The following is a 26,904-nucleotide window of genomic DNA, read 5'->3' as shown; positions in this document are numbered from 1 at the left end:
CCGTCAAAATACGGAACAAGTCCAATATTCTGCCCCGTTACAATTGCAATCGTATCAAACCGGTTTGATACGATTGCAGTAAGTGCTCTAATTCTTGGTTATATAATTTAAATTTCATTTCCTTGTTAATTTTTTTCTGATTAAATATCATTACTTTTGTTTTTTTCAATTGCAAACTTAAATCCCCATTGCAACGCCCATTTCTCTATTTCAATAATAACCTCTTGCAATTTCTTTACAATAAAATCCAAATTTTTCCGTCTTTTCTAAACAGCTCCATCATCTGCAAAAAGTGAACACCCCATTCCTTTTCCAATATCTTTAAATACATCATTTAACATAATTGAGAATAATAACAGACTTATAACACTCCCCTGCGGAGTTCCATTTTCTACTATATATTTTCCTGAGATCACGTCACCAATTCCAACTTGTATTTCCCTATCTGTTAAAAAGTCTTTAATCCATTTAAATATTTTCCCTTTAATACCCAACATATATAATTTAATTAATAATCCCTAAAAAATAAAGAAAGCTAATAACAACATCCGGATTGTCAATGTAAAATTGGGTAACGAGAGAAAATTGACCGTTTTATTTAAATTTTGGATACAAACTACTGGTTTTTCACCGAACAAGGAAGCAGATTTATCATTTAATATATATAGGCTTTGTATATAAATACAAAAACATACACATTTTTTGGTGGCCAATGTACTCACCCATACTTAATGGAAGTAAAAATATGCCGAGTTGATGTATAATCAAACAACAAAGAACTTTTCGGACACTGTTAAAAGGATGAATGAGAAGTTTGTTTTTTTCCCGGCTCCTTTATATCCTCTTTTTCTCACGTGAACTCGTACCTCTCCCGCATGCTCTCCTCGAGCTCCAAGGAACTCAGACCGGAGCAAGATGGAGTAACTGTGGCTGCAGTAGGCGTTGCTTTTCACGGACTCACTGAGGTGGTCCGTAACAGAGCGGAAACATATCAGTCATAATCTCATCACAGTCTAAAAATAACAGTCTTTGTAATTTATTTTTCTCAAATTGAAAATATTGTAGTGGACACATATATGTACAGTTCACACCAGAATTCAAAGACTTATTTTGAAGGAGGAGGACCGGAAGTTGGAGATAGTTGGGCGAATGATCCGGCCAGTGAATCACCTCAGGGGAGGAGGGGTGAGGGTGGAGAAGGCTGTTGAATTATGTAGAAAGATAACCTACGTGGAACGATACATTTTTCTCTGATCTGTCAATATAAGATAGCTGACGAGAAAAAACGAGGATGTGGGACGTCTGTGTCTCAGAAAAAGAGGAACAAGACCTTTTGACCCAGCCGACCAGCTGCCTGGGGTAAAAAGGTTATGAGGTGATGAGGGACTTGGTGCAGGTGTTCAGTGATGGGGGGTGGTTTGAGGTTTGCAACCTCCCAACGGTTCTCTCACCACATAAAGGAAAGATCATTTGGATGTTCGGGGCTCAGTTCTTATCTCAGAAGACACGCAACACAGAGCAGAAGAAATAAGACCCAAGACGGAAAAGAAAATCAACGAGCCAAGGGAAGAACACGGTGCCCCTGTCTCTGAGAACCACCGAGACTCAGTCATTACTCACTTTTTTGTGTTTTTCCACAATTTGGGGCCAACGATCTACAAGTCTGTCAAGAAAAATCGCTGTGGTTTTCAACTGGTTGATGAAACCAACCCGAATGTTCCAGAGATGGGAGTCGCACCCATGGGATGTCAGTTCTGAAGCTGAACCAACTTGTTGAGCAGAAGAGACATAACTCGGACACTGGCATCAAAGCAGAGGCTCAAGGCGTGAGTCTTTGTGAGTGGGACATTAATAGAACATCAGGGTTGCTATGAAGAGGAGGGAAGTTTTTCAGCTGAACAACTCCTTCATCCAGAAATCAAAGACACTTTGGGACTTTGTTTGCGGTTTTGGTCAGTCTGCTCCTCTAAATTTAAAAGCCCCTCCTGAACACATTAGTAAGCAGCCTTAAATAAGAGTTAGGAAGTTGATAAAAAATTTATTTGTGATTTGTTAAATGCTGTTGCTAATACCCTGCTAAAGCATACTAATTAAAGAAGCATATAAAAGATTTTTAGAAGTTGTGAACATTCACTTATTGAGTCAATAGTTATTTCAATCTGAAAAACTCACAGAGAAAAGGGAATCAATTAGAAGAGTTTTATTGATACAAATTCAGTTTGGCGCTCAGACCTCGGCAGGAAACATGAATGTTGATTTATATTTTAATATACAAAACAGATGTATGAGAGTAGGGATATTTCCCCCAAAATTTGCCGAGGTCCGCGCCACAGAGAAAGCGTGCTCCAGACAGGCAGAGAAGAATGGAAAGGAGAAGCAGCGTAGCTTAATGAGAGGGCCGTTTTGCCGCGAAGGCCTACCAAACAGGGCCGTTGCCGCGAAGGCCTACCAAAACAGGGCCGTTTGCCGCGAAGGCCTACCAAAACAGGGCCGTTTGCCGCGAAGGCCTACAAAACAGGGCCGTTTGCCGCGAAGGCCTACAAAACAGGGCCGTTTGCCGCGAAGGCCTACAAAACAGTGATGTGGAATGGGAGATGAAGGTGAGGTGAATGGTGAGGTGAGGTGAGGGGAATGGTGAGATGATGGTGAGATGAGGTGAGATGAATGGTGAGGTGCTCAGGCCGGTGCTCGGGGTTGCTGCACGGCTGATGCAGGGGGGTGATGCATGGGGCTGATGCATGGGCTGATGGATGGGGCTGATGCATGGGGACATGAAAGAATGAATGCTCATGACATGTAGGACACGAAACAGGCACATACAGAGTACATGAGGAGTAGGAGACGGGCACATGGCGGGCACATGGCAGGGCACATGGCCGGGCACATGGCAGGCACATGGCCGGGCACATGGCGGGCACATGGCCGGGCACATGGCAGGCACATGGCCGGGCACATGGCAGGGCACATGGCAGGGCACATGGCAGGGGTATGAGACAGGTACGAGCGGGGTACGAGACAGGGCACGAGACAAGGCACACAACATAGCACGTGGCTTGTGCACGATGAAAGTAGGTGAAGAGAATTTGACAGAATACTTTAGGAATGCCTGGCCAGAGCAGCAGAGCTCGTGAAGGGCACATGACAGTGTGAAGACTGGGCATGAAACAAACACGTGACGAGGAGGATGATGAATATATAACCACCACCAGTATTTGTAGTTAGCTTACCCTAAAGGCAGAGAGAGCGTTGAGCTGCTAGGATTGATGAGTGTTCGGGGCGAATATACGAAGTAAAGGCGGACGATGTCCAACGGCCCAGATGCTGAAGAGAAGCAGCAGAGATTCCGCGAGTGGATGCTGTTGTGGCTGCTCCTATCCGGAAGGAGTGGCTGGTGTAGTGAATGGATGAAAGGCCGCAGGATTCTAATGTAATCCTGAGATGGTCTTGGAACCAGCGAGCCGATATAGGAGAACCCTCGGGTGTGACGAAAAGGGCTTTGGGATGAGGGAAAGCCTTGTGGCGTTTTTGAACGAACTTGAACATGGTCATGAATGGGCAGAAGGGACCGTCTATACGAGCTATGGAAATGGAGCAAGAGCCTTTCCCTTTAGAATGTTTCAAAATATTTTGTAGTGGTCGATATAGAAACGAAGATCAGAAAGGGACAAATCTTGTGAAGGATCGAAATGACTATTGTTTGAAGTGAATTCGCTTACTCTCAGGAAGCCAAAGAAAGCCAGAGAGAAGGTGGTAGATAAGAGAGATTTAACGTAAGAAGAGTAGGTGCTAGATGAAAGAGCGGACAGAAGCTTTTGCAGGATCGGGAAGGTTATAGGTTTGCGTGGATCAGGAGAGCGTAAAGAATGTTTTGCCAGTCCTTTGAGAAGGAGCTTAACGAAGGAATTTTGGAAAAAACTAGGAGTATCAGGATTATAGCATTTTGAGAAGAAATTGATACCAGCTAGTAAGCCGCGGATATAGGAAAGTTTGAAATGGCGTTTGTCAAAGCAGTAGGAAAGGAAAGCCAAAACTCAAGTAACAAGTATAGGATATAAGGGAATATTGAGACTCAAGCAAAATTTTGCAAAGAGTTGCAGAGCGAAATTATAGGTTCTGATTGTTGAGGGAGGTAAACCTGATTTCATGTAAAAACTGGAAGTAAGTAAGTAAGAATGAAGAGTATGGGTTAATTGAGAACGAGTTCCTCTAGAGGAGGAACAGGGGTCGGATGAAGGTCGGATGAAGGACGAAGATTGCGGAAGGTCTGGAATTTAAGACGAGAGAGAGCATCAGCAGCAGAGTTAGAATGACCGGGAATGTGACGAGCAGAGATGATGAAGTTATTAGTAACAGCTTGCCAAGTTATACTTCTGATGAAGGGCATGAGAGACTGGGAGGAGGAGCGACCTTTGTTAATGGCATCTACCACAGCCATGTTGTCGCAGAAAGCGGAGATACGCTTCCTTTTCCAGAGAGGGCCCCACAGGCGGCAAGCTACGGCTATGGGGTAGACCTCACAAAGCGCGGATGGGTGAGAGTTGTTGAAAGATGAAGGCCATTTATCAGCAAACCATCTTTCTTGAAAGAACCCCCCAAAACCTACGGATGGGGCGGCATCCGTAAAAAATTGCAGCATGTCGGCAGAGTGAACGATGTCGTTGTAGAAGAAAGATTTGCCGTTCCACTCGGAAAGCAATTTAGCCCAAAAAGAAAGATCTGAACGGCAACCGTCGTCCAGAGAGACTTGATCTAGGAGGGATAAAACTGAATTAGCCAGGTCAAGCAGCCGGGAAATGAAAGAACGGCCTTGCGGAATAATGCGCATGGCGAAATTAAGGTGACCGAGCAATGAAAGCAATTGGCGCTTGGAAACGGCTGATGCGGTGCTATATGATTGCGAAATCTCGCGAATCTGAGATAGTTTATCTGTGGGCAGGGAAGCCATCATGGCCACAGAATCGAGGACGATGCCTAAGAACTCTATTTTAGTTGCGGGGCCAATGGTTTTATCTTCCGACAGAGGAACGCCAAGACGAGTAAAGAGCGTTTTAAGTTTTGGAAGTGATTCACTAGGACGGGTGGAGGGAGGGTCTACGAGTAAGAAATCATCCAGGAGGTGTAGAACGCAAGGAAGTTTAGTGACATTGAGAAGAATCCAGCACAGAGCTTCAGAAATTTTATCAAACAGACAGGGACTGCTCCTGCAGCCGAACGTAAGACGGACGGCAAAATAGAACAGAGATTTCCATTTGGCACCAAATAGGTGCCATTGAGAGGGGTGAATAGGAGCGATTTTGAAGGCGTCGGAGATGTCAGCTTTGGCCAGCCAGGCTCCTTGACCAGTAAGCTTAATTGAGGAGATGGCGTGATCTACGGAAGCATAGTGAAGGGAAAAATGGGAAAGAGGGATGAGGCTATTTATAGAGGAGTGATGACCAGAATGGGGGGCAGACAAATCTAAGATGAGCCTCTTTTTTCCTGAATATTTGCGTGTGGCAACCCCTAGGGGACTCACGCGAAAAAGGGCAAAAGGAGAGGTTTTGAAAGGACCCATCATAAAACCTTTTGAAACTTCTTTATGAAGTAACTGGTCGACAACAACGGGTTCTTTTAGAGCGGATTGGAGATTGGGAGAGACATGAGTAAGGGAAGGGGGGTTGCTGACCCCGACCAGAAAACCTTGAGATAAACCGGTGAGGATGAAATTAACGAAAGTGCGGTCTGGGTGAGAGAGAAGACAAACTGCCAGTTCGGAAATGATAATGGGGGTTGAAAGATGACGGGCTATTAGGGTTTGGAAATACGATTTCTTTTGAACAGAGCTCGGCGAGGACAGACAGACCTGGGATGCGCATCCTTGCAATAACTGCAAATATGGAGAAAACCACAGTTAGGGAAGGAGCATGTGCTTTCGTTGAAATTATTACAAATTGGTCTGGAGTTGAATACCTGGATTTTCCTGCCTCTACAGTCAGTAGGCTGAAAGGTAAGAGGAGGCGGCGGAGGAATAGACGGAGTGGATTGGAAGGGGATTGATGGGCAAAATGCACTAAGGTGACCGGAAGAATGGCAAGAGGAACAAGGAATAGACTGGGTTAACATGATGAGGAGATTTGAATCTAGAATGGACCAGTTCAAGCAGACCCTGGATTGTGCCAAGGTTGCAGCTGCTTTTTTAGCAAATGCTTTGTGATATTGATAGAAGAGGTTATTGCCGAATTTGATCTGGAGATCTGCTATTAAAGCGAGATATGAATCGAGCTTAACCCTGCGGTCCGGATAAACTGAAAAGAGGATGTCTCGGTAAATGCTGAATGCTGCGAGGAACTGGCCGATAGTGAGGTCTTTAGATAAACGGGGATCGGATGATTTAAAAATGGCTGTGAAATCGCCTGCAGATGCAACCTGGTGATCGACTTCGGGTGAAGGAAGAATAAGTGAAACTAAATTGACGTATTTTCCTTGAATAATACTTGAGCGGAGGCGGGAAGAAACGTTAGCAAACATAGGAACATAAGGTGTGCCTGAATAGGAAAGGGGCAGGAACAGAAAACATAAAAGCGAGAGGGTTGTGAATAAAGTTAAATGAGAAAAAAATAAATAATAATAATAAATAAATAAATAAATAAATAAAAACATGGTTAGATACGTCTTACCTAATGCTGGCCCGGGAAGGGCGTTTGCAAGTGTGAATGAGGAAGGGGGCGGGAGGGGATCCGGCTGCGGCAGAGATGACGTGGCAGTGTGGGAATTTCCCATGGCTTCGATGCGAGCTGACAAAGTTGAGACGGATCGATTGAGAGAGTCCAAGGTTGAGCAGAGAGAAGCTGAAAACTGTTCGACGAGAAAAGGATTGGGGAAGGATGGTCCCGCTGAGGAGTGAGCCACCGGCATAATGGGAACAGTTGAAGAAGGACCTGGATTTGCCTCGGAGCGAAGAGAGGGACCGGGCGCAACAGCGGCTGGAACTGGTGTGAAGCTGGAGCGTCCTCTGCCACGTTTGGCGGGGGGAGCGGAGGACTTGCTTACCCGCTTGAGACCTGGGTTCGAAACGGACGGAGGAGCGGATGGCGGAGCAGAAGGAGAGGAATCATACTGAGGCAGAAGGGAGGCAAGTTGGGAATCGCTGAGCGGAGTCGAGGTCAGAGCCTGGCAGAATCCCCTTGGAGCGTAAAACGGAGGAGGGAGATTAAAGCGCGGCTATGCGGGAGCTCCTTCGGGTTGGAGGGTTTGAAGATTGGTTGGTTCCTGGGATGTACGAAAGGGACCCGGTAGGGTCATCCGAATCGAAGTCTGACATGATCAGTCTTCTCGCAATTGCTGAGAAGCAGGCTGAGGGATGATATGGAGCAGTTTTTAAGTAGAACGCTGGATGCTGATTGGACTTCGTGGAGGTGTGGCCCGGAGCAGATTGGATGTGACAGAAGCGGACCGGCCTCCAATTGGATGGAAGTAAGCAGAGTTTCTTCAGTTGAACTTTCACTTTAGTTCCATTTGAGTACTTCAATGGTTGTAAAACAGACATGGTGCATGGTTCTGTAGCCAAAACTTTAAACAACAGCCTTAGGGACTTTTGAGTTTTTAAAAATGTGCCGATCCAGAAACAAGTGCCATTGTATAAAAGATGGAGCCACCATTACCTAGGGTGGTAGTCGGGAAATAGGTGACCTCAGGTTACTAGGTTGTCTAACCTGTCCAGTGAAACGGTCACAAACGGGAGATGGAGGACCCAGTATTCAGGCTGGACAAGCAGATGAGACGTAGAGAATTTTACTAAAGGCTGTCTGGCAAGACAGGGACAGGCTGTACAATCCAAGGTCGGTACACAAAAATGGCAGTCCAAAACCGGCAGAAATAATGACAGGGATAAGGAAAACTCAGGTTCTCCAGCAACAGAGTCAGGTCGGTCAATAACAGGCAGGCAGTCGGAACAGGGCAGGAAAAAAAGGTTCAGGATACAGGGTGGCTCAGAAGTCAAAAAAGAGGCAATTGGGTAATGTCGACAGAAACACACAAAGGGAATGCTGGACAAAACTCACCAAAGGCTCATAAAGACAATGATCTGGCAGAGTGCAGGAGACAGAGGCAGATATAACTAGAGGGGTGAGCAGGTGAACAGAGTGAAACTAATTACCAGATTGGGTGGAGCTGATCAGGGGGGACAAAATGGCTGGAAGTAAACTGAAGCTGATTGGATGTGACTGGTGAAGGGGAGTGACAGGAAGACAAAAGAATGCTGGCAGGTGAACTGAATAAAGGCTGGTGACAGAACTGATCAGAGCAGGCCAGAAGGAACTGATAACATAAAACAAAGTACAAAATCAAACCACACTAAAACGCAAACTATTCCATTAACCAAAACTAATACATAACCTAAACCTAAGACAGAATTGATTACATGAAGAGAATTACTAAACCAAAACGGACATTAAACTAGACTAATACAGAACCAAAATCAACATAAAGACCAAACCTAAAACTAAACAGAACATAAGCAAATAATAAAAAACAGAGCTAATACTAAGACAGGAAAGTGAACTAATTAAAAAGACCAACATAAACCATAACAAAAACCCAAATCATAACAGAAACAGGGTGTGGTCCTAGGACGGATGTGGTTAGTAGATCAGTCATGTCCTACTTATCTAGCTAAAAAGGTCTCACAGGACCTCTAAACAGGGTAATACTCGTTAGATTCAGAGGTCTTTAGAACCCTAGCTAGTTTGAACTTTAACCCAAAATAGAAAAGGATGGAGGAGGGGGTTTATTTCTAATCTGATAACAACATTTTTGAGCAAAGCAACAATGCTGACAGCCCATGAGCAGATTTTTTGGGACCCACGTTTGATATTCACACAGCCTCAAAGACCATAATATACCCCATAACCACAGAAAAATGTAATTTGTTGTCATGGCCCCTTTAAGAAAATGCTAAAACAATTAAAGCCGCAATTATAGCACAGCATTGCTACCTATACGCCTATGCTGAACTCAATTGCCATCCCGAAAGTTGCTAGAGGGAATGATGAGCAAGCCTGGACATTACCCTCCACCAAGCTAGAATGTGCTCTGGTGAAAAGTGTTAAAAATTTGGCTGAAATCCAATGTTCCTGTCTAAAGTTGGCACTTCCTGTTTAGTGGCAAAGGATTAATGAAGACTTCCTGACATGTTTTTAAAATGTCAACTGAATTTATTATTCGATATCAGGTCAGGTTTGAAACATGTAAACACTGAGGTTAAATCAGCAAAGAAACCTTTCACTTAATTCTCAGAGGGTGGGGCTAAACTGATTTCAACCTGGAGAGACTCACATAGACAGAAGCAATTAGAGAGATTTAATAACAAAAAAATAAGAAAGTTCTTTGGTGCTCGTACCCCGGCAGAAGATGGGAAAGCTGTGAATGTCTGTGACCTTGGATGTTAATTTTAGAATTAGGATTAGCCAAGTCTTGCCTCCTGGATTCAGACACTGATGGTGGTGTAACACCAGTTCGGGATGTGACAGACTGCATTTCCCATGATGCAATGTGGTCAAAATGGCCGCCAACTCCCATCATGCAACACGGCCCAAAATGGCCGCCGCCACTAACGATGGATGACAGATAACGTTGTCACTACCCGATTCGTACCGGTAGTACGATCCGTACCATCAGCTCATTTTCGCATGCGCGAACTGAATAACATCCGGTAGGCAATACTTCGTTTTTCTTACTTTTTCATTCTTTTGTCTTTTTTCGGGCCGGGTGTTTCTTTTTGTATATCTTTGTATTTACGTAAATATTGCATATTTTAAAAATAAATAGAGAAATACGTAAATATATATATATAAAGCCTATATATATATATATATATATATATATATATATATATATATATATATATATATATATATATATATATATATATATATATATATATATATATATATATATATAGGCTTTATATATATATATATATAGGCTTTATATATATATATATATAGCATATATATATATATATATATATATATATATATATATATATATATATATATATATATATATATATATATAGTTTTTTTTAATAAGAATATAGAATATAGAATATAGAAACGCATTTTATTTTGAATATTCTTCAGGGTTTTTTTTATTATTTATTTGATTTGCGTATGTATTTGTGTAGTTTGTACTTAAAAATGCATTTTAAAAAAAGTATGCCTTGGCTTTGTTATGTGTTCTTTGTTCTATTCCCTGTTCGTTTTTTGTAAAAAATAAACAATGCAGATACTTTAATGACGGGGTCTTCTCTTGTTTATGATTTGTACACCAGAGGGCGCTAAACTCCTAATATATGGTTTTAACTTTCTAATAAAACAAATTTTTAGTACAAGATTATTTAAATAACAAAATTCACCTTATAATTAAGGAAAAAAATATTTTTTCCAGTCCTGTTTGAACAAATAATATAACTTATAGAGTTTATTCAGACAATACAGACAAACGGACTTCTGAGCATATCTGATGATGACGTCAAGCATTGCAACGTACAGAATGTAAAACGCATCAATTTCTTCCAGAAAAATCTTAGATATTTTCTATACAATATAGTTTAGCATTCTTTAATGATTTAAGTATATAAATAAGTATTTTCAGTACCGTAATTACATAATTTTTTTGGCGACCTGGAAGTTATTCTGTTCGCGCGTGCGCAAATGAGCTGATGGTACGGATCGTGCTACCGGTACAGATCGGGTAGCAACAAACGTTACTATGGGAAAGGTTTTATAAGCGATGGATGCGCTGCGCTCATTCTTCATACTTGGCGCCCCACCAGCCTGGGAAGACACCACAGCTGTTTCACTCCGTGGGTATCCACCCCACGCGCCACATGCTCGAACTTCTCGCTGGACCGAGATTTACAGAAGCAACCCCTGTACTGCTGATGCAGGAGGTCGACTCTAAAAAAATACTTTTCCTAACCCACTTCGATCGAAGACTGAGAGCCGTTTATCTCCTGGTGATCGTAAAAGGGACCACGCTTTTGTTTTGGCTGAACAAAGCGTCCAAACGCCCAGAGAGAGAGAGAGACGAAGGGACTTCTCCCCCGTTCCCCTGCTGTCCGACGTATGGCTTGCTGAGCTGAACCAGACCTTTGTTAAACCTCAGTCCGCTGTCTCCACTCGAATTTCTCTTTCAGACCGCCTCTTAATCAAGGTGCCACCCGAAATCAGCGTAAGCGTTGATTACGTCATTAAGACCTCCCCCTTTACGCATCACGCAAGGTGATGCGTAAAGGGTCACGTGTTGTCATAGTCGCTATCTTGGGGAGGCGCAGCATAGCTAAGCTGTAGCTAGCTGTTGGAAAACATTGAAGCGTCTAGCTGGTTTCTCAAAGCTGTTTGTCTTTTAATGCTGCCGCATCAGTGCCGACATCTTGAATGTGATATTTAAACAACTGAGTGAACTAAAATTTGCTGCCTCTTAATTTAAACACATTTGACTCTTATTTCCACATATATTTTGCATGTTTGGTTTAGTAGTGAGTAGAGTTCCATGGTTGTTGAATCAGAGAATTAGTGTAACAGGGAATTGCTTTTGGTTCAATAAAAGCAACAACTTGTGGAATAGTAATGGTTTGTGTTCATTCCAATTCACAGTTACATGGTCTTTCAGAATATAGAGTTACCACTTTTTGTGTTTGTCAGGGTTTTGTTTACTGACGAACTCAGGAAGCGCACACAGGACTAAAGTTTAAGAGTTTTATTTAAATGAAGTCTGCTGGGTGGTGAGTGATGAAGACCGGAGGTGCAGGACTGCAGAACGTCAGGGATGTATGTGATGGCAGGAGCTGACGGCCCGGAGAGAGAGAGTCCACACTCGCTAGATGCTGCTCGGCTAGCAGGCCTCATAGCAACACCAGGACTCATGGCGGCTAGTCAGGTTAGCAGTTCTCAGGAGACACCTGAACAAAGAGCAGAGCTTCTCCAGGAACGAACAGTAGAACACAAAGACTTACAGAGGGACTGGCATGGAGTGATGGATAGCAGAAGAAGGCACAGTGCTGAACTGAAGGCAGAGGGAGGTTTAAATAGAGCACTTCTGTAATGAATTGTATATGGAGAACCCAAATGTTAGCCGGACACAGAGCTGAAGCTTAAAAAGGGGTTTATTAACAAAAGGGTCCAGGAGACAAAAGAACTGGCTTCAGGCAAAACAAAAAAGCAAACTCCAAAAACAGACGAGCAGAAAGCTAAACGGGCAAAACGGGCAGACAGGCTAAACTAAGACAGTCAAGGGTAGGTACTCTTACCAGGGAACTTGCACGTGAGGACAACACGAGACGTCCTGGCAACAAACAGAAAACTAAAGCGGGCTTAAATAGGTGAACGGAACAGGAGAGCAGGGCGGGACTAATTAACCAAAACAGGTGGAAATGATAAAAGGAGCACACAGACTAATACACCTAAGGTAAAAAGCAAGACAAAGACTGAACAGACACTAGCTGAAATAAAAACTTATAAAGACTAGAACCGGCTAAGGATAAATCCAATGCAAAACAAGAAAACAGAAATAAAACCTAAGACAGAAAAGTGGCTAAACTGAAAGAAAATAACCTGAACCACAACAGAACGTTACACATTCACAATATGCCAAATATTTTTTGTCCATTATTTCCTCACAAAATCTCGAATCCTCTCAGTTTGACCCTGCTCTTGAGCAGGACCGGAAAAAACTGGGCTGACCCTGGAAAAAAAAAGCAGTTCCTGAAACACTCGCAAACGAGCTGAGCAGAGTAGAGCGGCCAAACCAAGGCAGTGGAAATGGGACTTATAATGCTATGCCATTTAATGACCCCATGCCTATAGCTTCATCTTTTAACTTAATTTTACAGATTATTCCATGGATATCACAGAATCTTCTGTCTGCTCAGTCAGATAAAAACTTTTATTTTTGTCATTAAAGATTTGAATTAAAGTTATTGGCACAAATATTCAAAAATATAAACTCTTAGCCCAATTTTAACACTGGCAATGAGCCCCTAAGATTGGGTCAAAAACCTCATTGATTTATTTCGTCTAAACCTAATTTTCACAAACTACATTAAAATGTCATGAAAATGGTTTTATCAATTGAACAACATTGCCAGAGTGTGTCTGTTTTTCTCTTAGTCAAATGTAGACTTTACCTCATGTTTTTGTAACTTGTAAAATAGGTTGTCGGTATGCTCTACTTTCTATTGTTCCTAAAAGCACTGTAGCTCTAATAAAACTACTTCAGTCTCTTCTTTTGGTACCTATAAAGGGAAATAAAGTTTATAGTGAGGCATCTTTTTTATGTTACTCCTATCAACTGCGCAACAACTTAATGACCTTAAAGCAGCTAAGATTCTGGATTTTTTTTGAATAAACAAAATATGTATCTGTTTAGTCTGGTCTTTAGTTAAAGCTTACAGATTTTTATTATATCTGAGATATATTTTAAAGGTTACTGGTTTTGGTCTATAAGTAGTATATTCATACTATTATGAAATATCTGATCAAAATACCAGGCAGAAAAACATTGATTTGAACATATCACTACATACGTTTAGTTATATATCACAATAACTTTGTGTGGGAAAAATCTCCTTGAAATATTTTACCAGAAAGTATCATTTTAAAAGCCTGTCTGAACCACCTGTAGAAGAAAGCATAAACCAATGGATTTAACACAGAATTTGACCATCCAAGCCATTTAAATGCTTCGATTGCTATATCTGGTATTGTGAATTTTCTCATATGGTATAAACCCAAAGATAAAAAGTAAGGGGTCCAACACACAAGGAAGACTCCCAGCACTATAGCCAGAGTTATGTTGGCCTTATTCTCCAGAGCAGCTTCAGATTTTATCGTCTTCTGGATGTTTCTTGCCTGCCTTTTGGCCACCAACAAAATCTTAAGATAGATTGTTGAAATTATAACAGTTGGTATATAAAATGTAAGAATTGGTCCAGGGATGGATTCTTTTGTGGCTACGAATACCTTGCATCTCCAGCTAAGATTTTCTTCATCATTCCCACGAACAGTGATTACAATTGAAAGAAGAGCTGAAAGAGTCCAGCTCACCAGGATCATGGCCAGAGTAACAAAAACATTGATTTTAGTTCTATACGTTAGAGGATGACACACTGCACAATACCTGTCAATTGATATACAGCACAAATTTAAAATGGAAGATGTACATAGCAATATATCAAACAGACCTCGCATTTTACAGAGTAAGTAACTTGAATACCAGCAGGAGCTCATAGACAATATTGTGCTGAAAGGCAAAACTAAAGCTCCAACAAGCAGGTCAGTCACAGCCAGAGAGAGGACAAGGTAGTTTGTTGGAGTGTGGAGCTGTTTGAAGTAAATCACAGAGATGATTACAAGAAGATTGCCACATATTATCAGAAGTGACAAAGTAACGACAACAACACTTAATGCATAAGAGGTCACAGTTTGTCGCTGCAGCTCTGCTGATTCATTGCAGAGACGCTGGTCTTCAATCATATCATCAATTCTGTTGAAAAAATATCAGTAATCAAGACACAATTGCACTTTTTTATAAGTTTGTTGAGTCAGTGATGATTTTAGCGCAGTTTTTGTGTCATTCTAAGTGTAGCAATAAGCGTGGAGATTTGCGTATCCTTAATCTATTAATGACTGAGCAGCATATTGGCGTTAGATTTATTATTTCATCTGCATGTGTTCATTGGTTCAAATGTTTGTCTCTTTGGTATCCAAAGTGAGATGCTCCCTAGGGTCACTTGCAAGACCATTTTACTGCTATTTTTTTTTTTTTTTACTTTGCATCTTATTATTACTCGGACAGATCTTTGGAAAAATGCATATACAACCATAATTCAACATTGTTTAAATAACTTTCTGTAGATTGCAAAATGACATGGTTTAGATGAAAATGTTTGTGTTAAAGTGACATTTTTTTGCTTTGGCATCTACAGTTCATTCTAACCTATAAATCTAATAATTTACAAAGGAATAAAATGTATGTAAAAATAATAGCAACAAAGCTTTAATATATTCATGATAAGCTTTGATTTTTTATTAAGTAGAAAACACACACATTTTAACTTATAACAGTTTCCAACAGCTATTAATTGTCTGTCATAAGCAAATTTAGCCTTTTTACTTTATGTAGTGCTGTACGGCAAGGCAATTTTATTTGTATAACACATTTCAGTAACAAGAAAATTCAAGGTTCTGTACATGAACAGAACATAAAAAAGAAGACATTGAAACAGAGGAAAAGCACATTATAGTGGAATAGTAGCAGCATGTAAAGATATAAGTTATTCTGTCCCCTATGGTCCGGTGTTTGGTTCGGGTGACGGGTGTGAGGAGGTTGGTGTCTGCAGTGCGGAGGGGGTTGGAGGGGCGGTCGGGTTTCAGGAGGTCAGTCAGATATGGAGGGGCCATATTTTGAAGAGACTTGTAGGTGAGGAGAAGTAGCTTGTACTGGATACGATATTGGACAGGGAGCCAGTGAAGCTGTTGGAGGACAGAGGTGATGTGATCTCTGGACCGGGTGAGTAGGCAGGCAGCAGAATACTGTATGTATTGTAATTTTTGGAGATGATTGAAGGGAAGACCATAGAGGAGGCTATTACAGTTGTTAAGTCTGGAGCTGATGAAGGCATGTATGAGGATTTCAGCTGCAGACTGGGAGAGGGATGAACGGAGGCGGACAATGTTGCAGAAGTGGAAGAAATTTGGTGATATGGCTGATATGTGTTTGAAATGACAGGGAAGAGTCCAGGATTATGTTGAAGTTATGGACAGAGGAGGGGGAAACATTGAGTTTATTATTTGAGTTACAGAAAGCCAGTGTAAGGACTTTAGAATCGGGGTGATGTGTCCTATTGTCCTAGTCTCAGTGAGGCAGCAGCATTCTGTCAGTGTATTGCGACTCTCTAATAAACTTTTTTGGCAGACCTGTGAAAATACTGTTATAATAATCAATTTGACTAAAGGTAAACACATGGATTAGTTTTTCGAGATCCTGGTGAGATATTAGTCCTTTAATCCTGGAAATGTTCTTCAGTTGATAGAAGAGCAACTTTGTTATTGTCTTTAGATGTCTTTGAAGGTTGAGATCTGAGTCCAGTAATCTACACCTGGATATCGGGCCTGATCAGTGGTTACTAGCTATAGACGCTGAAGCTTCTCCATTTGTCCAAAAATAGGGCATTTCTCAAATCAGTCAGAATAGCTCCACCCCCGGAAATCAACTCCAGTTCCCCAGACAGTTGGACAAGCAAATTACAAACTGAGAAATGGCAATGTTTGCAACACCAATAATTTTGGGAGATAAGCATATCCTAGGAGCTTCATTTCAACATGCTTCAATCGAAAAGCACAGCAATGAACAACTGACACATTGGTTGAAATGCAGAGGCTTGAAAGTTGCTGGCAAGAAAGCTGTATTAGTGGAAAGTTAAGGTTTTCTTTTGCTAGAAGTATGGTTGGGCTGTGTGGTAGCTAACACATTCCAGCATTATGTGAGCTAGCCAAGCCATTTGCAGTGTTCTTCCAAACAAAAATATAAACCTAAACATTCCATCTAATGTTAATAATCTCAGTGGTTTCACCACACTGGTTCTCTGAATTATCCTCACCAGATTGTGTGTCCCCCATGTCGGGAGTGTGCATGCAACATGGAGAGTGAATCCATCCCACTCCGTCTCATTTACAACCATCTACACGTTATTTTTGTTAGTGGAGAAAAAAAAGAGGGTCATTACATTATCGTTAGTGGGTTAAAACTGAAGATTTAACACATCAGCACTGGGTTGTTCGGACAGATCGAGGATGTTTGGCTAAAGGATAATCACGTCTGTTTAAACTTGATTGATCCCTCAATAACCTCTATGTTAATTTGCAGATGTCTCACGAAAATAATATTTGCTTTGTGTTATTAGATTGTCACGGGTCTGCTTGCTCCAACTAAAAATCCCCCTTCCTGAGTCCGTCACAGCTGTCTGCTTGTTCATGTATTTTTTATTGCTATAGGCCCACATGAATGGATCATATAAAACAGATCCCTTGTGATCAAATAAACACTGAAGAAAGTTACAGCTGAACTGTGAATCAACTTTGTGAACATTTACAAAGCAATAACCTACTTGAGGAGTTTCAGTCAGGCTTCAGAGCTCATCATAGCACTGAAACAGCTCTGGTGAAGATCTGTTTCAGTGCTGTGAAGATTAAGGGGAAAGCATTAGGCTGGTTTAAATCTTATCTGTCGGACAGATTCCAGTTTGTTCATGTTAATAATAAATCTTCCTTAAACTCTAGGGTCACCTGTGGAGTACCACAGGGTTCAGTCCTTGGACCAATTCTCTTTACTATATATATGCTTCCGATCGGCAAAATTATCAGACAGCATGGGATTAATTTCCACTGTTATGCTGATGACACTCAGCTATATTTATCCATAAATCTTGATGAAGCCAATCAATTACTTCGACTGCTGTCATGTCTTGATGACATCAAAAGGTGGATGACTTTAAATTTCCTGCATCTAAATTCTGACAAGACCGAAGTTGTAATCTTTGGGCCAGAGTCCTCAAAAAATAAACTTCTTAACCAATCACTTAATCTGGGTGGCATTAACCTGGCCTCTGGTAATAAAGTAAAAAATCTTGGTGTTATTTTTGACCAAGACATGTCATTTAAATCCCATATTAAACAGGTTTGCAGAGTTTCATTTTTTCACCTCCGGAATATCGCCAAAATTAGAAACATTCTGTCTGGGAGTGATGATGAAAAACTAGTCCATGCATTTGTTACTTCAAGGCTGGACTATTGTAATTCTTTACTATCAGGAAGTCCACAAAATGCAGTTCAAAGTCTTCAGCTGATCCAAAATGCTGCAGCAAGAGTTCTGATGAAAATCAACAAGCGGGATCATATTTCTTCAATTTTAGCTTCCCTTCATTGGCTTCTTGTTAAATCAAGAATAGAATTTAAAATTCTTCTTCTAACGTATAAAGCCCTTAATAATCAAGCTCCATCATATATCAGAGCTCTGATTACCCCGTATGCTCCTAACAGAGCACCTCGCTCTCAGACTGCAGGTCTGCTGGTGGTTCCTAGAGTCTCTAAAAGTAGGATGGGAGGCATATCCAACAATGGAATTTCTCGGCATTCTCATATTGTCACCTTGGCCATATCGAGAGTCACTCCGGCAGACACCGAAGACACAGTTGTTACCATTATATTTCCTGATGCAATATTCGGGAGAGAGCAGTGTGCTTCACCACTCTACGTAGCTTGTCTGATCACAAGATGGCCGCGACGCAGTTACCCTGCCTGTTCTAAATTTAGTAATTTGCCTTCATTTAAGGAATGCACCATTGTTACTTTAGTTTTGTTTTTATTCAACTGGCGAAAATGTTTGCATCACAATGGCAAATGATGCCAAAATGGCACCATGCTGGTGATTTAGAGCTGTGTGTTGCTTGCATAGTTATGGTAACTGATGTTTTTTATGATCTGAGTTGATGATGGACCCTTGGGGAATCCCGCATGTCATTTTTGTGGTCTCTACTGTGAGGTTAGTCCCTGTCCTTTAGGTATGAATTAAACCAGTTGACTGCTGTACCAGAGGCTGACCCAGTTTTCCAGTGCTCTAACAGAATGGAGTGATCAACTCTTGAATGCTGCACCTTGTTGGGGTTACTGGGGGGTCCATTTTTTGTCCTGCGGCCGGCTCTGGTGCTCTGTCTGCCCAGTTTCTTGCTCTACTCTTTCCCTCTGAACTCGATAGCGGTACATGTCCAGCCGTGGCATCTGCCCCACTCATGGTCTCTCTGCCCGCCCTCTGTCTCTGAGCTCCCGTTGTCCTTACCTGTTGTATGGGTAGTGTGAAACCGCGGCAAAGATGGTTTTGGGTTGGACATTCTATATTCGCGCTCCGCAGCTTCAAAAGCCAGCCAGCAGACAGAGAGTGTCAGCTCACGATCAGCCTCACTGTATCGGCTTGAACAGGAGGCAGACGCTGCGGAAGCGGCAGAGCATGAATGTCCACTGTCCAACCTAGAACTAACATCACCATGGTTGCTGTGAATTTCCCTTTCTGCCTTCCCTTGTAATGAAACCTGCCTGCTGCAGTCAGAGCAAACCAGCACTAGGGGTGGGTATTGCCAAAGAAGTCACGTTTCGATTCGTATCATGATTCACATGCCACGATCCGATTCTATCACGATGCATCACGATACTTGAATTATCGTGATGCATTGCGATATTTTCACTGAACACTGTTATAAAAAAAAATAAAGCCATTACCGGTGGCTGACTGGCTGTGTATGATCTGGATAGTGTCTTCAATTGATACATAACTGAAAGCAACTGAATTCACACATAGCTGCATTTATTGAAACGACATTTGGAGGTATTGCCATGAAAACAATTACTATTACTGGACTGGACACACTGACAAAAAGTGCTTAGGATTTATAAAACTTAAAATAACAAGATAAGGCTAATAAGTGCCGTTTAGATGGCCTCAGCTGTCCTTTAACCCAATGAAGTTGTATTCAACTTGTTTTTTCCAGATGTTCGCCAACCATTCATGCAATAGCGTACTGCGAGCGAGCTATTTTTAGAAACGTAACGTCACATCACGTGGTACGCAGTAGGGCAAACTTGCATAGTCCGCCGCTGTTTCGCTGTAAAAGAGACGTACGTTACCCTTGGTTTTACTCGTTAAAACGACTGCTTTTTCCAAATCTAAGACCATGGTTTTTAAACATTGTTGCTATGGAACGTGCAACAGCGACTCGAGGTACGCTGATCGGCCGCATATGAAGGATGTTTTCTTCAAGACTGCCAAGGAGAAATGTGTGCGCTGGGTACACCGGTGCGGTCGGCCTACACAACAGTTCAACCCGGAAAAAGTTACCAAATTCACGTACATATGTAGCAAGCATTTTGTCGGAGGAAAGGGCTCAACCGAAGAACATTCTGACCCAATTCCAGCGACATCAAGTAGTGAACAGGTAAGAGTATTTTGGTGGCCGACATGTTAATAATGAAGCGCCTGCTACCATGACAGCATATAGGCTATCATGGTAGCAGGCGCTAACATAATAACCTGCTACCAGGATAGCCTACTCAAAAACATTTCAAATAAGACAAGCATTAAACACGATTCCTGGATGGTGATTACAAACTAAAAAAAAAAACGGCCGACGACGCCATGACCGCCGCGCAGGAAAAAAAAACAAAGCTTACCATTCGATCAACTTGGCCCATTTTCCGTTTTTTTTAGCCCTCGACGCTAAAGCCAATTGTTTGAGCTGAAGGTTGGTGTGTTCTTCGACAGTGCGACCAGTAATCCGTGCGCCTGGGACATCGTCTTGGGAAAGTTTAACGGGTGTAAAGTCGGTCATATCGCTGTTTCTGTTGCGCGTGTAATAGCTGGTTGCTACAGGCGTTCTCTACCTGTATGCCCTACCAAAGCGGCAAAAGGGGCGTTTCTCTTGAGACGCTGATGTCACGTGCGCGGTACACTATTGTATTTATTCATTTTTTTAAATTAATAATCGATACTTGCCATCAAGAATCGATGCAGTAGATCGTGAAAATTAGAATCGCGATGCATCGTCATGACGATTATTTTGCACACCCCTAACCAGCACCTACCAGCATAACTCTGCTCACTCTCCATGATTCAATATGGCAAATCAACCTTGCAGCTGCTTCCCTATCGTGCTAAACAGAGTCCCCTCCCGTTCCTGTGTATTCCCACGCCCACTTTGTTTTTCAAATTTGTCTTGGGGAGGAAATATGCTTTCACATGGGGGTGAGTTACACTTTAAACAAAGAAACAGGTTTAAGATTAGTAATATTATTTACAGGCTCATCTACACAAATAAATCTAAATAAATGGTGAGCAAAATGCAAAAATCCATACAGTGCTGCTTTAAAGAAATTACACAATACCATACAAAAAACAAAAGAAAGAAACAAAAACACTGAGCAACAGTCCAGTTCCTTTCCTCCTTGTCCCAGAAAAGATGCTTGTATACCTTGACATACTTCAGGATCTGGTAAAAAGCTATAATCACAGCTATCATTCTAGTATAAAAAATACCCTATGGAATTATCGTTGGAAAATTTGCTTCAAGTGCTAAGAAATCCATATGGTAATAGAACTTTTCTCAAATCGTGTCATTTTTGCCCGGACAAGCACAGTATAAACAAGTTGAAACATGACACTGCGTCTCACAGCAGGGTTCCCTGCTATGAAACCAGGCTACACCTCACTGATCTTTCTTATTGCCTGTGGATTCTCGAGGAGAGGGTCCGCGGTGGGGAGACCAGCTGATATAATTCAAGTGTGTTTTTATGGTTATAACAAACTTTATCCCCACAAGGCTTTTATACATTGATGGGATATTAAAGTTTGTGTTATCCGGTCTGCTCATCACGACCAAAATAAAGCCGAAATTCTTTTTAAATTAGCGCCGAACGTCCGCTAGCCTAATGCTATTAGCTTGCGGTAACATTTGCTCTTCCCAGATACGCGACTACGGTTCATTTCAAACATAAGGTTTGTTTCATTTTGCTCCACCATCGTTCGATAGTAATATGAGCATTATTGCTGCATTGATATGGAACATTAATGTCTATTTAATTGTGTTTTTGTATGACTTTAGGATTAACCGATTTTAGCGACCGATTGCTACAGCAACCCTTAGCCTCCCAGAGGTATAATCACATTAATAAAATTGAGCCTTCTATAAGTACTGATTTGTCTTTAAAAATGTTATTTCATCAAATAATGTTTTGCTTAACTTAGGATTTGCATTGTGAATCGTATGAAACACAGCCCAAATGTTGTTCTGAATTAGTTAAGCTAATTTAACCTCAATTCACATTCTTTAAGATGAACTTAAAGAACGTGAATGTCATGTGAATGTAAATGTCATCTGCCTCGACTGACTGGGGTCGGTCGAGGCAGATGACAGTTCAGTTCATACTGAGCCTGGTTCTGTTGTAGGTTTATCCTTCCCGTTAATGGCACTGCATGAAAAGTGAGATTTTCGTCCCCGTAAACTACCGCAGATCTCCCTAATTTTCGGCAGTTAACGACAATTTGCAACCCGTGCTTGTCGCCGTTTTCAGTGCCACAAATTGTCGGAACCGGACTCTGACGTATGTGGAGAGCGATCAGCTGCACTAATGGCCCTAATTAGCATATGAATGCAGCGAACCCGCGCGGCTGGCCAGGTCTGGCTTGAATAACCTACTCAGTATTGGCTGAAACCACTATTTTTAAATAAGTAAAATCGCTCCTGATTGGCAGCAAAACCACACGTGGCCAGGGCAGGCCAGAATGTTCTTACTCAGTATTGGCTGAAACCATTATTTTCAAACTAGTAAAATCACTCGTGATTGGTTGGTATATATATATATATATAAAAAAATGCTGTATATTCATGTTATCTTATGTAGGCTACTACACTATCATTAGGCTACCTTCAAGGACATGAATGAATTTATACAGGAAATTAACATTTGCCAGGAAGATGTTTATGCAAAGAAAGAGCTTTATTAAAAAAAACACACACACACACACACACACAACTATATACAACGCGAGGATCTTCCCACACATGCGTATCCAAAAAACTACAACTCCGTGAACTGTCCGTTTGCCTCCTCGGGGTTGTAGGCAACTGCTGGCGGCGTTCTTTCCGAGGCAGGTCCGATGTGCAGACGCCTGCTGTGCATAGCTTTGTACTTCGGCGTCGCCTCTAACCGGGACTGCAGCTTCACACAGAGTTCAGAGAGATCCGGCCTACGAAATGACGGCGGTACAATCCATCCAGAGACCCCGCCAACGACGCCATCTTCCTCGTCAGACATGAGGTCGACGGTGGCGGACATCCAGAGTTCCACTTCCTCATCAGCTAGCACGCTCTGCCTCGATTCCTGCAGCTGTAAAAAACAAAACAATGAATCAGTATTATGCGATGGGATGCACTGCGTATGGACACAACACATCTATCAATGCACCTGAAAAATAGTCACCAAATAAAGTCTTACCCTCTTTCTTCTCGCTCGACTCCGAGCTGAATTCTTGGCAGCTTCCGCCCGCATTGAGTTCTCTGGCTGCGTATATCTGAAGCTCCTGCGTACCGTCTCGTAATACGTCTTACAGGCGGCTGGAAAACAAATGAGAGTGGTATGAATAAAAACCAAACGCAAGTCACAGTAACATTAAAAACAAGGGAGAAACAGTAAAACAAGTCCCTTACACACAATGTCGTCTTTATCAATATAGTGTAAATCGAGGCTTGCAGTTATTGCTCCGAGCAGATAGGAGGTAACTGCCTCATTATGAGGCGTGCTTAGTCTGTGAAAACAAAATGTACAGTTATGATCGGTATCTATCCGTATCTATTTCCTTTTATCGCAGAATGAAAGCATATTCTTTAAATCTTACCCTTGCGCCGGTTCATAGCGCCTGCAATTTGTCTCCGAGTTGTGAAGACGGCGTACTGTAAATCACAAAAAATACACCCTTAGCTTTGGGTTATGGCTAGGCTACTTTTAGCTTAGCCACCAGTCAAATATATTCTTACCGCAAGCTTTTGTGCATCCGTCTTCTCTTCTTGGAGTTAGTCTCTCCCGCACAGTTCTTCGACTGCAGAGCCGCCATCTTGTCCTCTATGGACAGCAACCTGGAGTTTACCGAATTCTGCAGTTGAGTGAACCTCTCATTCATGTCGGCAGTATGTTGAGTAAGCTGACGAGACAGTCCACTGATAGCAATCAGCAGTTTCTTCTCGTCAGTCTGCGGACTGGCTGAAAGTTGTGGATTGCGTCCTAGAAGAGTTGAACGCGAGACGTTGTCCGGCATACCAGTAAAATCCAAACAGTAAAGTCGTCGTCTTCTTCTTCTTCTTCTTCTTCTTCTTTAGGATTTAACGACAGCTTGCATCCATAGTTGTTGCATTACTGCCATCTATTGGATCCTAATATATATCCTTCAAATCCTTATGATCCCAGAATAAAAAAAAAAAAACGAAAAATCTTTGTACATCCCTTTTCTATACTTAATAATGCAGATAATGAATCACTACAAATTATTATTTTATTTATATTTGTATCCTCCACCCATTCTAAAGCTAATAATATAGCACATAATTCTACCGCATATATACTAAAATAATTAGATGTTCTTTTTGAAATATTAATTTTTAATTCAGGAATCACTACAGCTACACTAGTTGCTTCATTTTTTGGATTTTTCGAACCATCAGTATAAATTTGCAAATTATCATTATATTTAATCTGTATTTGATTGTAAAATTCTTGGCAGATATCTATTATATTTCTTGTCTTAATATTTAATAATGATCTATCTATATTAATATATTTCCATATCCATGTAGGTCTCAAAGCCCACAATACTGTTGGACTGAATTCTTTGTTATATACATTAAATGTTTTTGCTCTTTTATCCCCAATCCATCCAAAACTATTAAATTGACCCTTTCGTCTTTCCCAACAACTTTCTAATACTTTCATAACTGGATGATCTTCATTATGTCCTTTTAAATTTATCCAGTAATTAACCATTATCTGTTGCCTTCTGATACATAATGGCATTTCTCCTGATTCTATTTGTAAAGCACATACTGGAGTTGATTTAACTGCCCCTAAACAAATTCTCAATGCTCTAGCTTGAATAACGTAAATTTTTTTTAACCTACTTAGCCGCTGAACCATATACCACACTCCCATAATCTATTCTTGACCTAATTAGTGACACATACACATTTTTATGCGATTCAAAACTTGCACCCCATGTTAACCCTGCTTTCATTTGAGCGTTTTAATGGAATACTGGGAAAGTTTAATCACAACAATAGGACAATTGAAGTCCAGATTATGAGGCAATTTCAGCAGAGCCAACAGCTTCATATGCCATGGACATGTGAATATGGTGCAGAATTTGCCAGTATTTTAGGAAGACAAATGGTTGGGACTTTGTCATGCAATGACACAGCTGATATGCTTTATGTGAAGCACAGTGTTTTGGTGTCAGCAGAACGAAAGCCAATAGAAGTTTGGGGCTTGCAGGGAACAGACACGTCATACCCAGCATAATTTCTGCCAGTTGAGCGCATTGCTGGGAGATGTGTAGTTAATACATCCTCTGTGCATTTAAGTAAGACCAAAAAAAAGGTCACTGTAGTCATGCCACTATGCACAGTAGTTGAGCTCTAGGAGACTGTGATCTCTGCAGACCTCTCATTCTGATTCTAATGTTTGCATGGAATGCACATTTTACCTTGCTGATTCTGATTCACATTTTACCAACTGATTCTGATTAAAACAAATTTTTGAAATAAATTATTTTGTGTATTTTTTTTACATAACATTTGCCATTGCTAATGGCATACACAGTAATCTAGCATACTTTAATTAAATAAATCAATTCAAGGTAAAATGTAAGAGTCTATATTTAGGTTATATAGAGCCTGATCTATTTGTACCAGAGATTTTCTTACCTTTTAGAGAAATGTCACTTGGGGTAAAACTCCCCCTGCAACCCTGATTTACATTTGTTTAGCTCACAGCATTTTCATTTACATGTTAAAGCCTCCCCTAGAATTAGGAGGAGGGGGGTCATGGGGGGACAACTCCCAAGGTAGGCCCACGTCAATTTCTGACAATTCACGGCAGTTTTCGGTGTTGCCTGCAAATTGCCGTGAACAGCCGTTAACCTGAACTTCCACGACAATCTACAGTGCCGCATAGTGACGAAAATCTCACTTTTCATGCAGTGTGGGGAGTTTTTCTTCCCACTGTCGCTTCATGCTTGCTCAGTATGAGGGTTTGCTGCAAAGCCATGGACAATGCAGACGACTCTCCCTGTAACTCTACGCGTCTCCAGGAGTAATTGCTGCTTGTCGGGACTTTAATGCAATCAACTGGATTTCCTTATATAGGACATTTTTGACCAATCAGTATAATCTGACCCAATCTGTATAATATGATTGAATTTGAGTTTGTAAAGTGCCTTGAGATGACATGTTTTATGAATTGGCGCTATATAAATTAAATGTAATTAAACTTTGGTTCTTTACCTTAGATCTGCAGTGAACCAGGATTCGCTGAATTATTCTGATGATCATCAACCATTTTATTTGTCTTTTGTTTCTTTTGTGTGTATATAGTTCCTTAGCTTCTTTTTATCTTCATTTTGCGTAGTAGTTTTAGTTAAGTTTCACTAGCCTAGTAGAGAGGATTTATTGATTGAAATATGGTGTTAATTCAGATAAACAGCATTTTATAGTGATGTTCTCTGGATGTTTATTTTATTTCTGTTAATAAATTTTTCAACTTGAAGAGAAGTTGTCACTCATTTATTCTGTATGTGTGCAGAGTTTTCTGGTAAAAGAACGTCAGTGCTCGAATCATTCCTTTCAACTATTCAACATGTCCTTGCGTTGATATTCACCGGACAATACCTAACAGAGAGTTATTTATCAAACATTAAATAACTTTAAACAGTGTGTAATAGGACAACACCAATCATGTTGGAAGATGTCCCAGGAACTTCATTTTAGCTTCATTCAACAGATACAGCGAAGAACAGCTTAAATCTTGGTTAAAATGTAAAGGTCTCAAAATGAGTGGAAAGAAAGCATTATTAGTAGAAAGGTGTCACGATTTGGGTTTTGTGTTAGTTTTAGTTTTGCACTTTTCTTTACTTTATTAGTCTGTGTTCAGCAAGCATTTAGTTCAGCTCTGTTCACCTGCCAGCTCACTTCTTTGTTTCCAATCAGTTTGTCACTCCTCTGTCACCAGTCACTAGCCAGTCAGATCTGTTCACCTGTCTGTCTTCAGTCACCAACCT

At 41.2% G+C, this 26,904-nt stretch overlaps 1 protein-coding gene and 1 long non-coding RNA gene across 2 annotated transcripts; both read right to left on the bottom strand.

The window, feature by feature from the left end:
* Positions 1-13,577: 13,577 nt before the first annotated feature.
* LOC105921813 (trace amine-associated receptor 1-like) lies at positions 13,578-14,513 on the bottom strand. The gene has a single exon (XM_012857673.2). The coding sequence runs from the start codon at positions 14,511-14,513 to the stop codon at positions 13,578-13,580; it is 936 nt and encodes a 311-aa protein (XP_012713127.2).
* An 8,350-nt stretch (positions 14,514-22,863) lies between these two features.
* Positions 22,864-23,871, bottom strand: LOC118566051. Its single transcript, XR_004932743.1, has 5 exons — positions 23,618-23,871; positions 23,479-23,533; positions 23,291-23,388; positions 23,079-23,197; positions 22,864-22,970 (listed from the first exon to the last, which is right to left on the bottom strand). It is a non-coding gene; the product is annotated as an uncharacterized LOC118566051 (long non-coding RNA).
* Positions 23,872-26,904: the final 3,033 nt, after the last annotated feature.

This window comes from Fundulus heteroclitus, chromosome 15 (assembly GCF_011125445.2).
Source record: "Fundulus heteroclitus isolate FHET01 chromosome 15, MU-UCD_Fhet_4.1, whole genome shotgun sequence".
In the NCBI taxonomy this organism is placed as follows: Eukaryota; Metazoa; Chordata; class Actinopteri; order Cyprinodontiformes; family Fundulidae; genus Fundulus; species Fundulus heteroclitus.
Note: the sequence above shows the minus strand (reverse complement) of the source record. Positions and strands in the feature narration are given on the sequence as shown.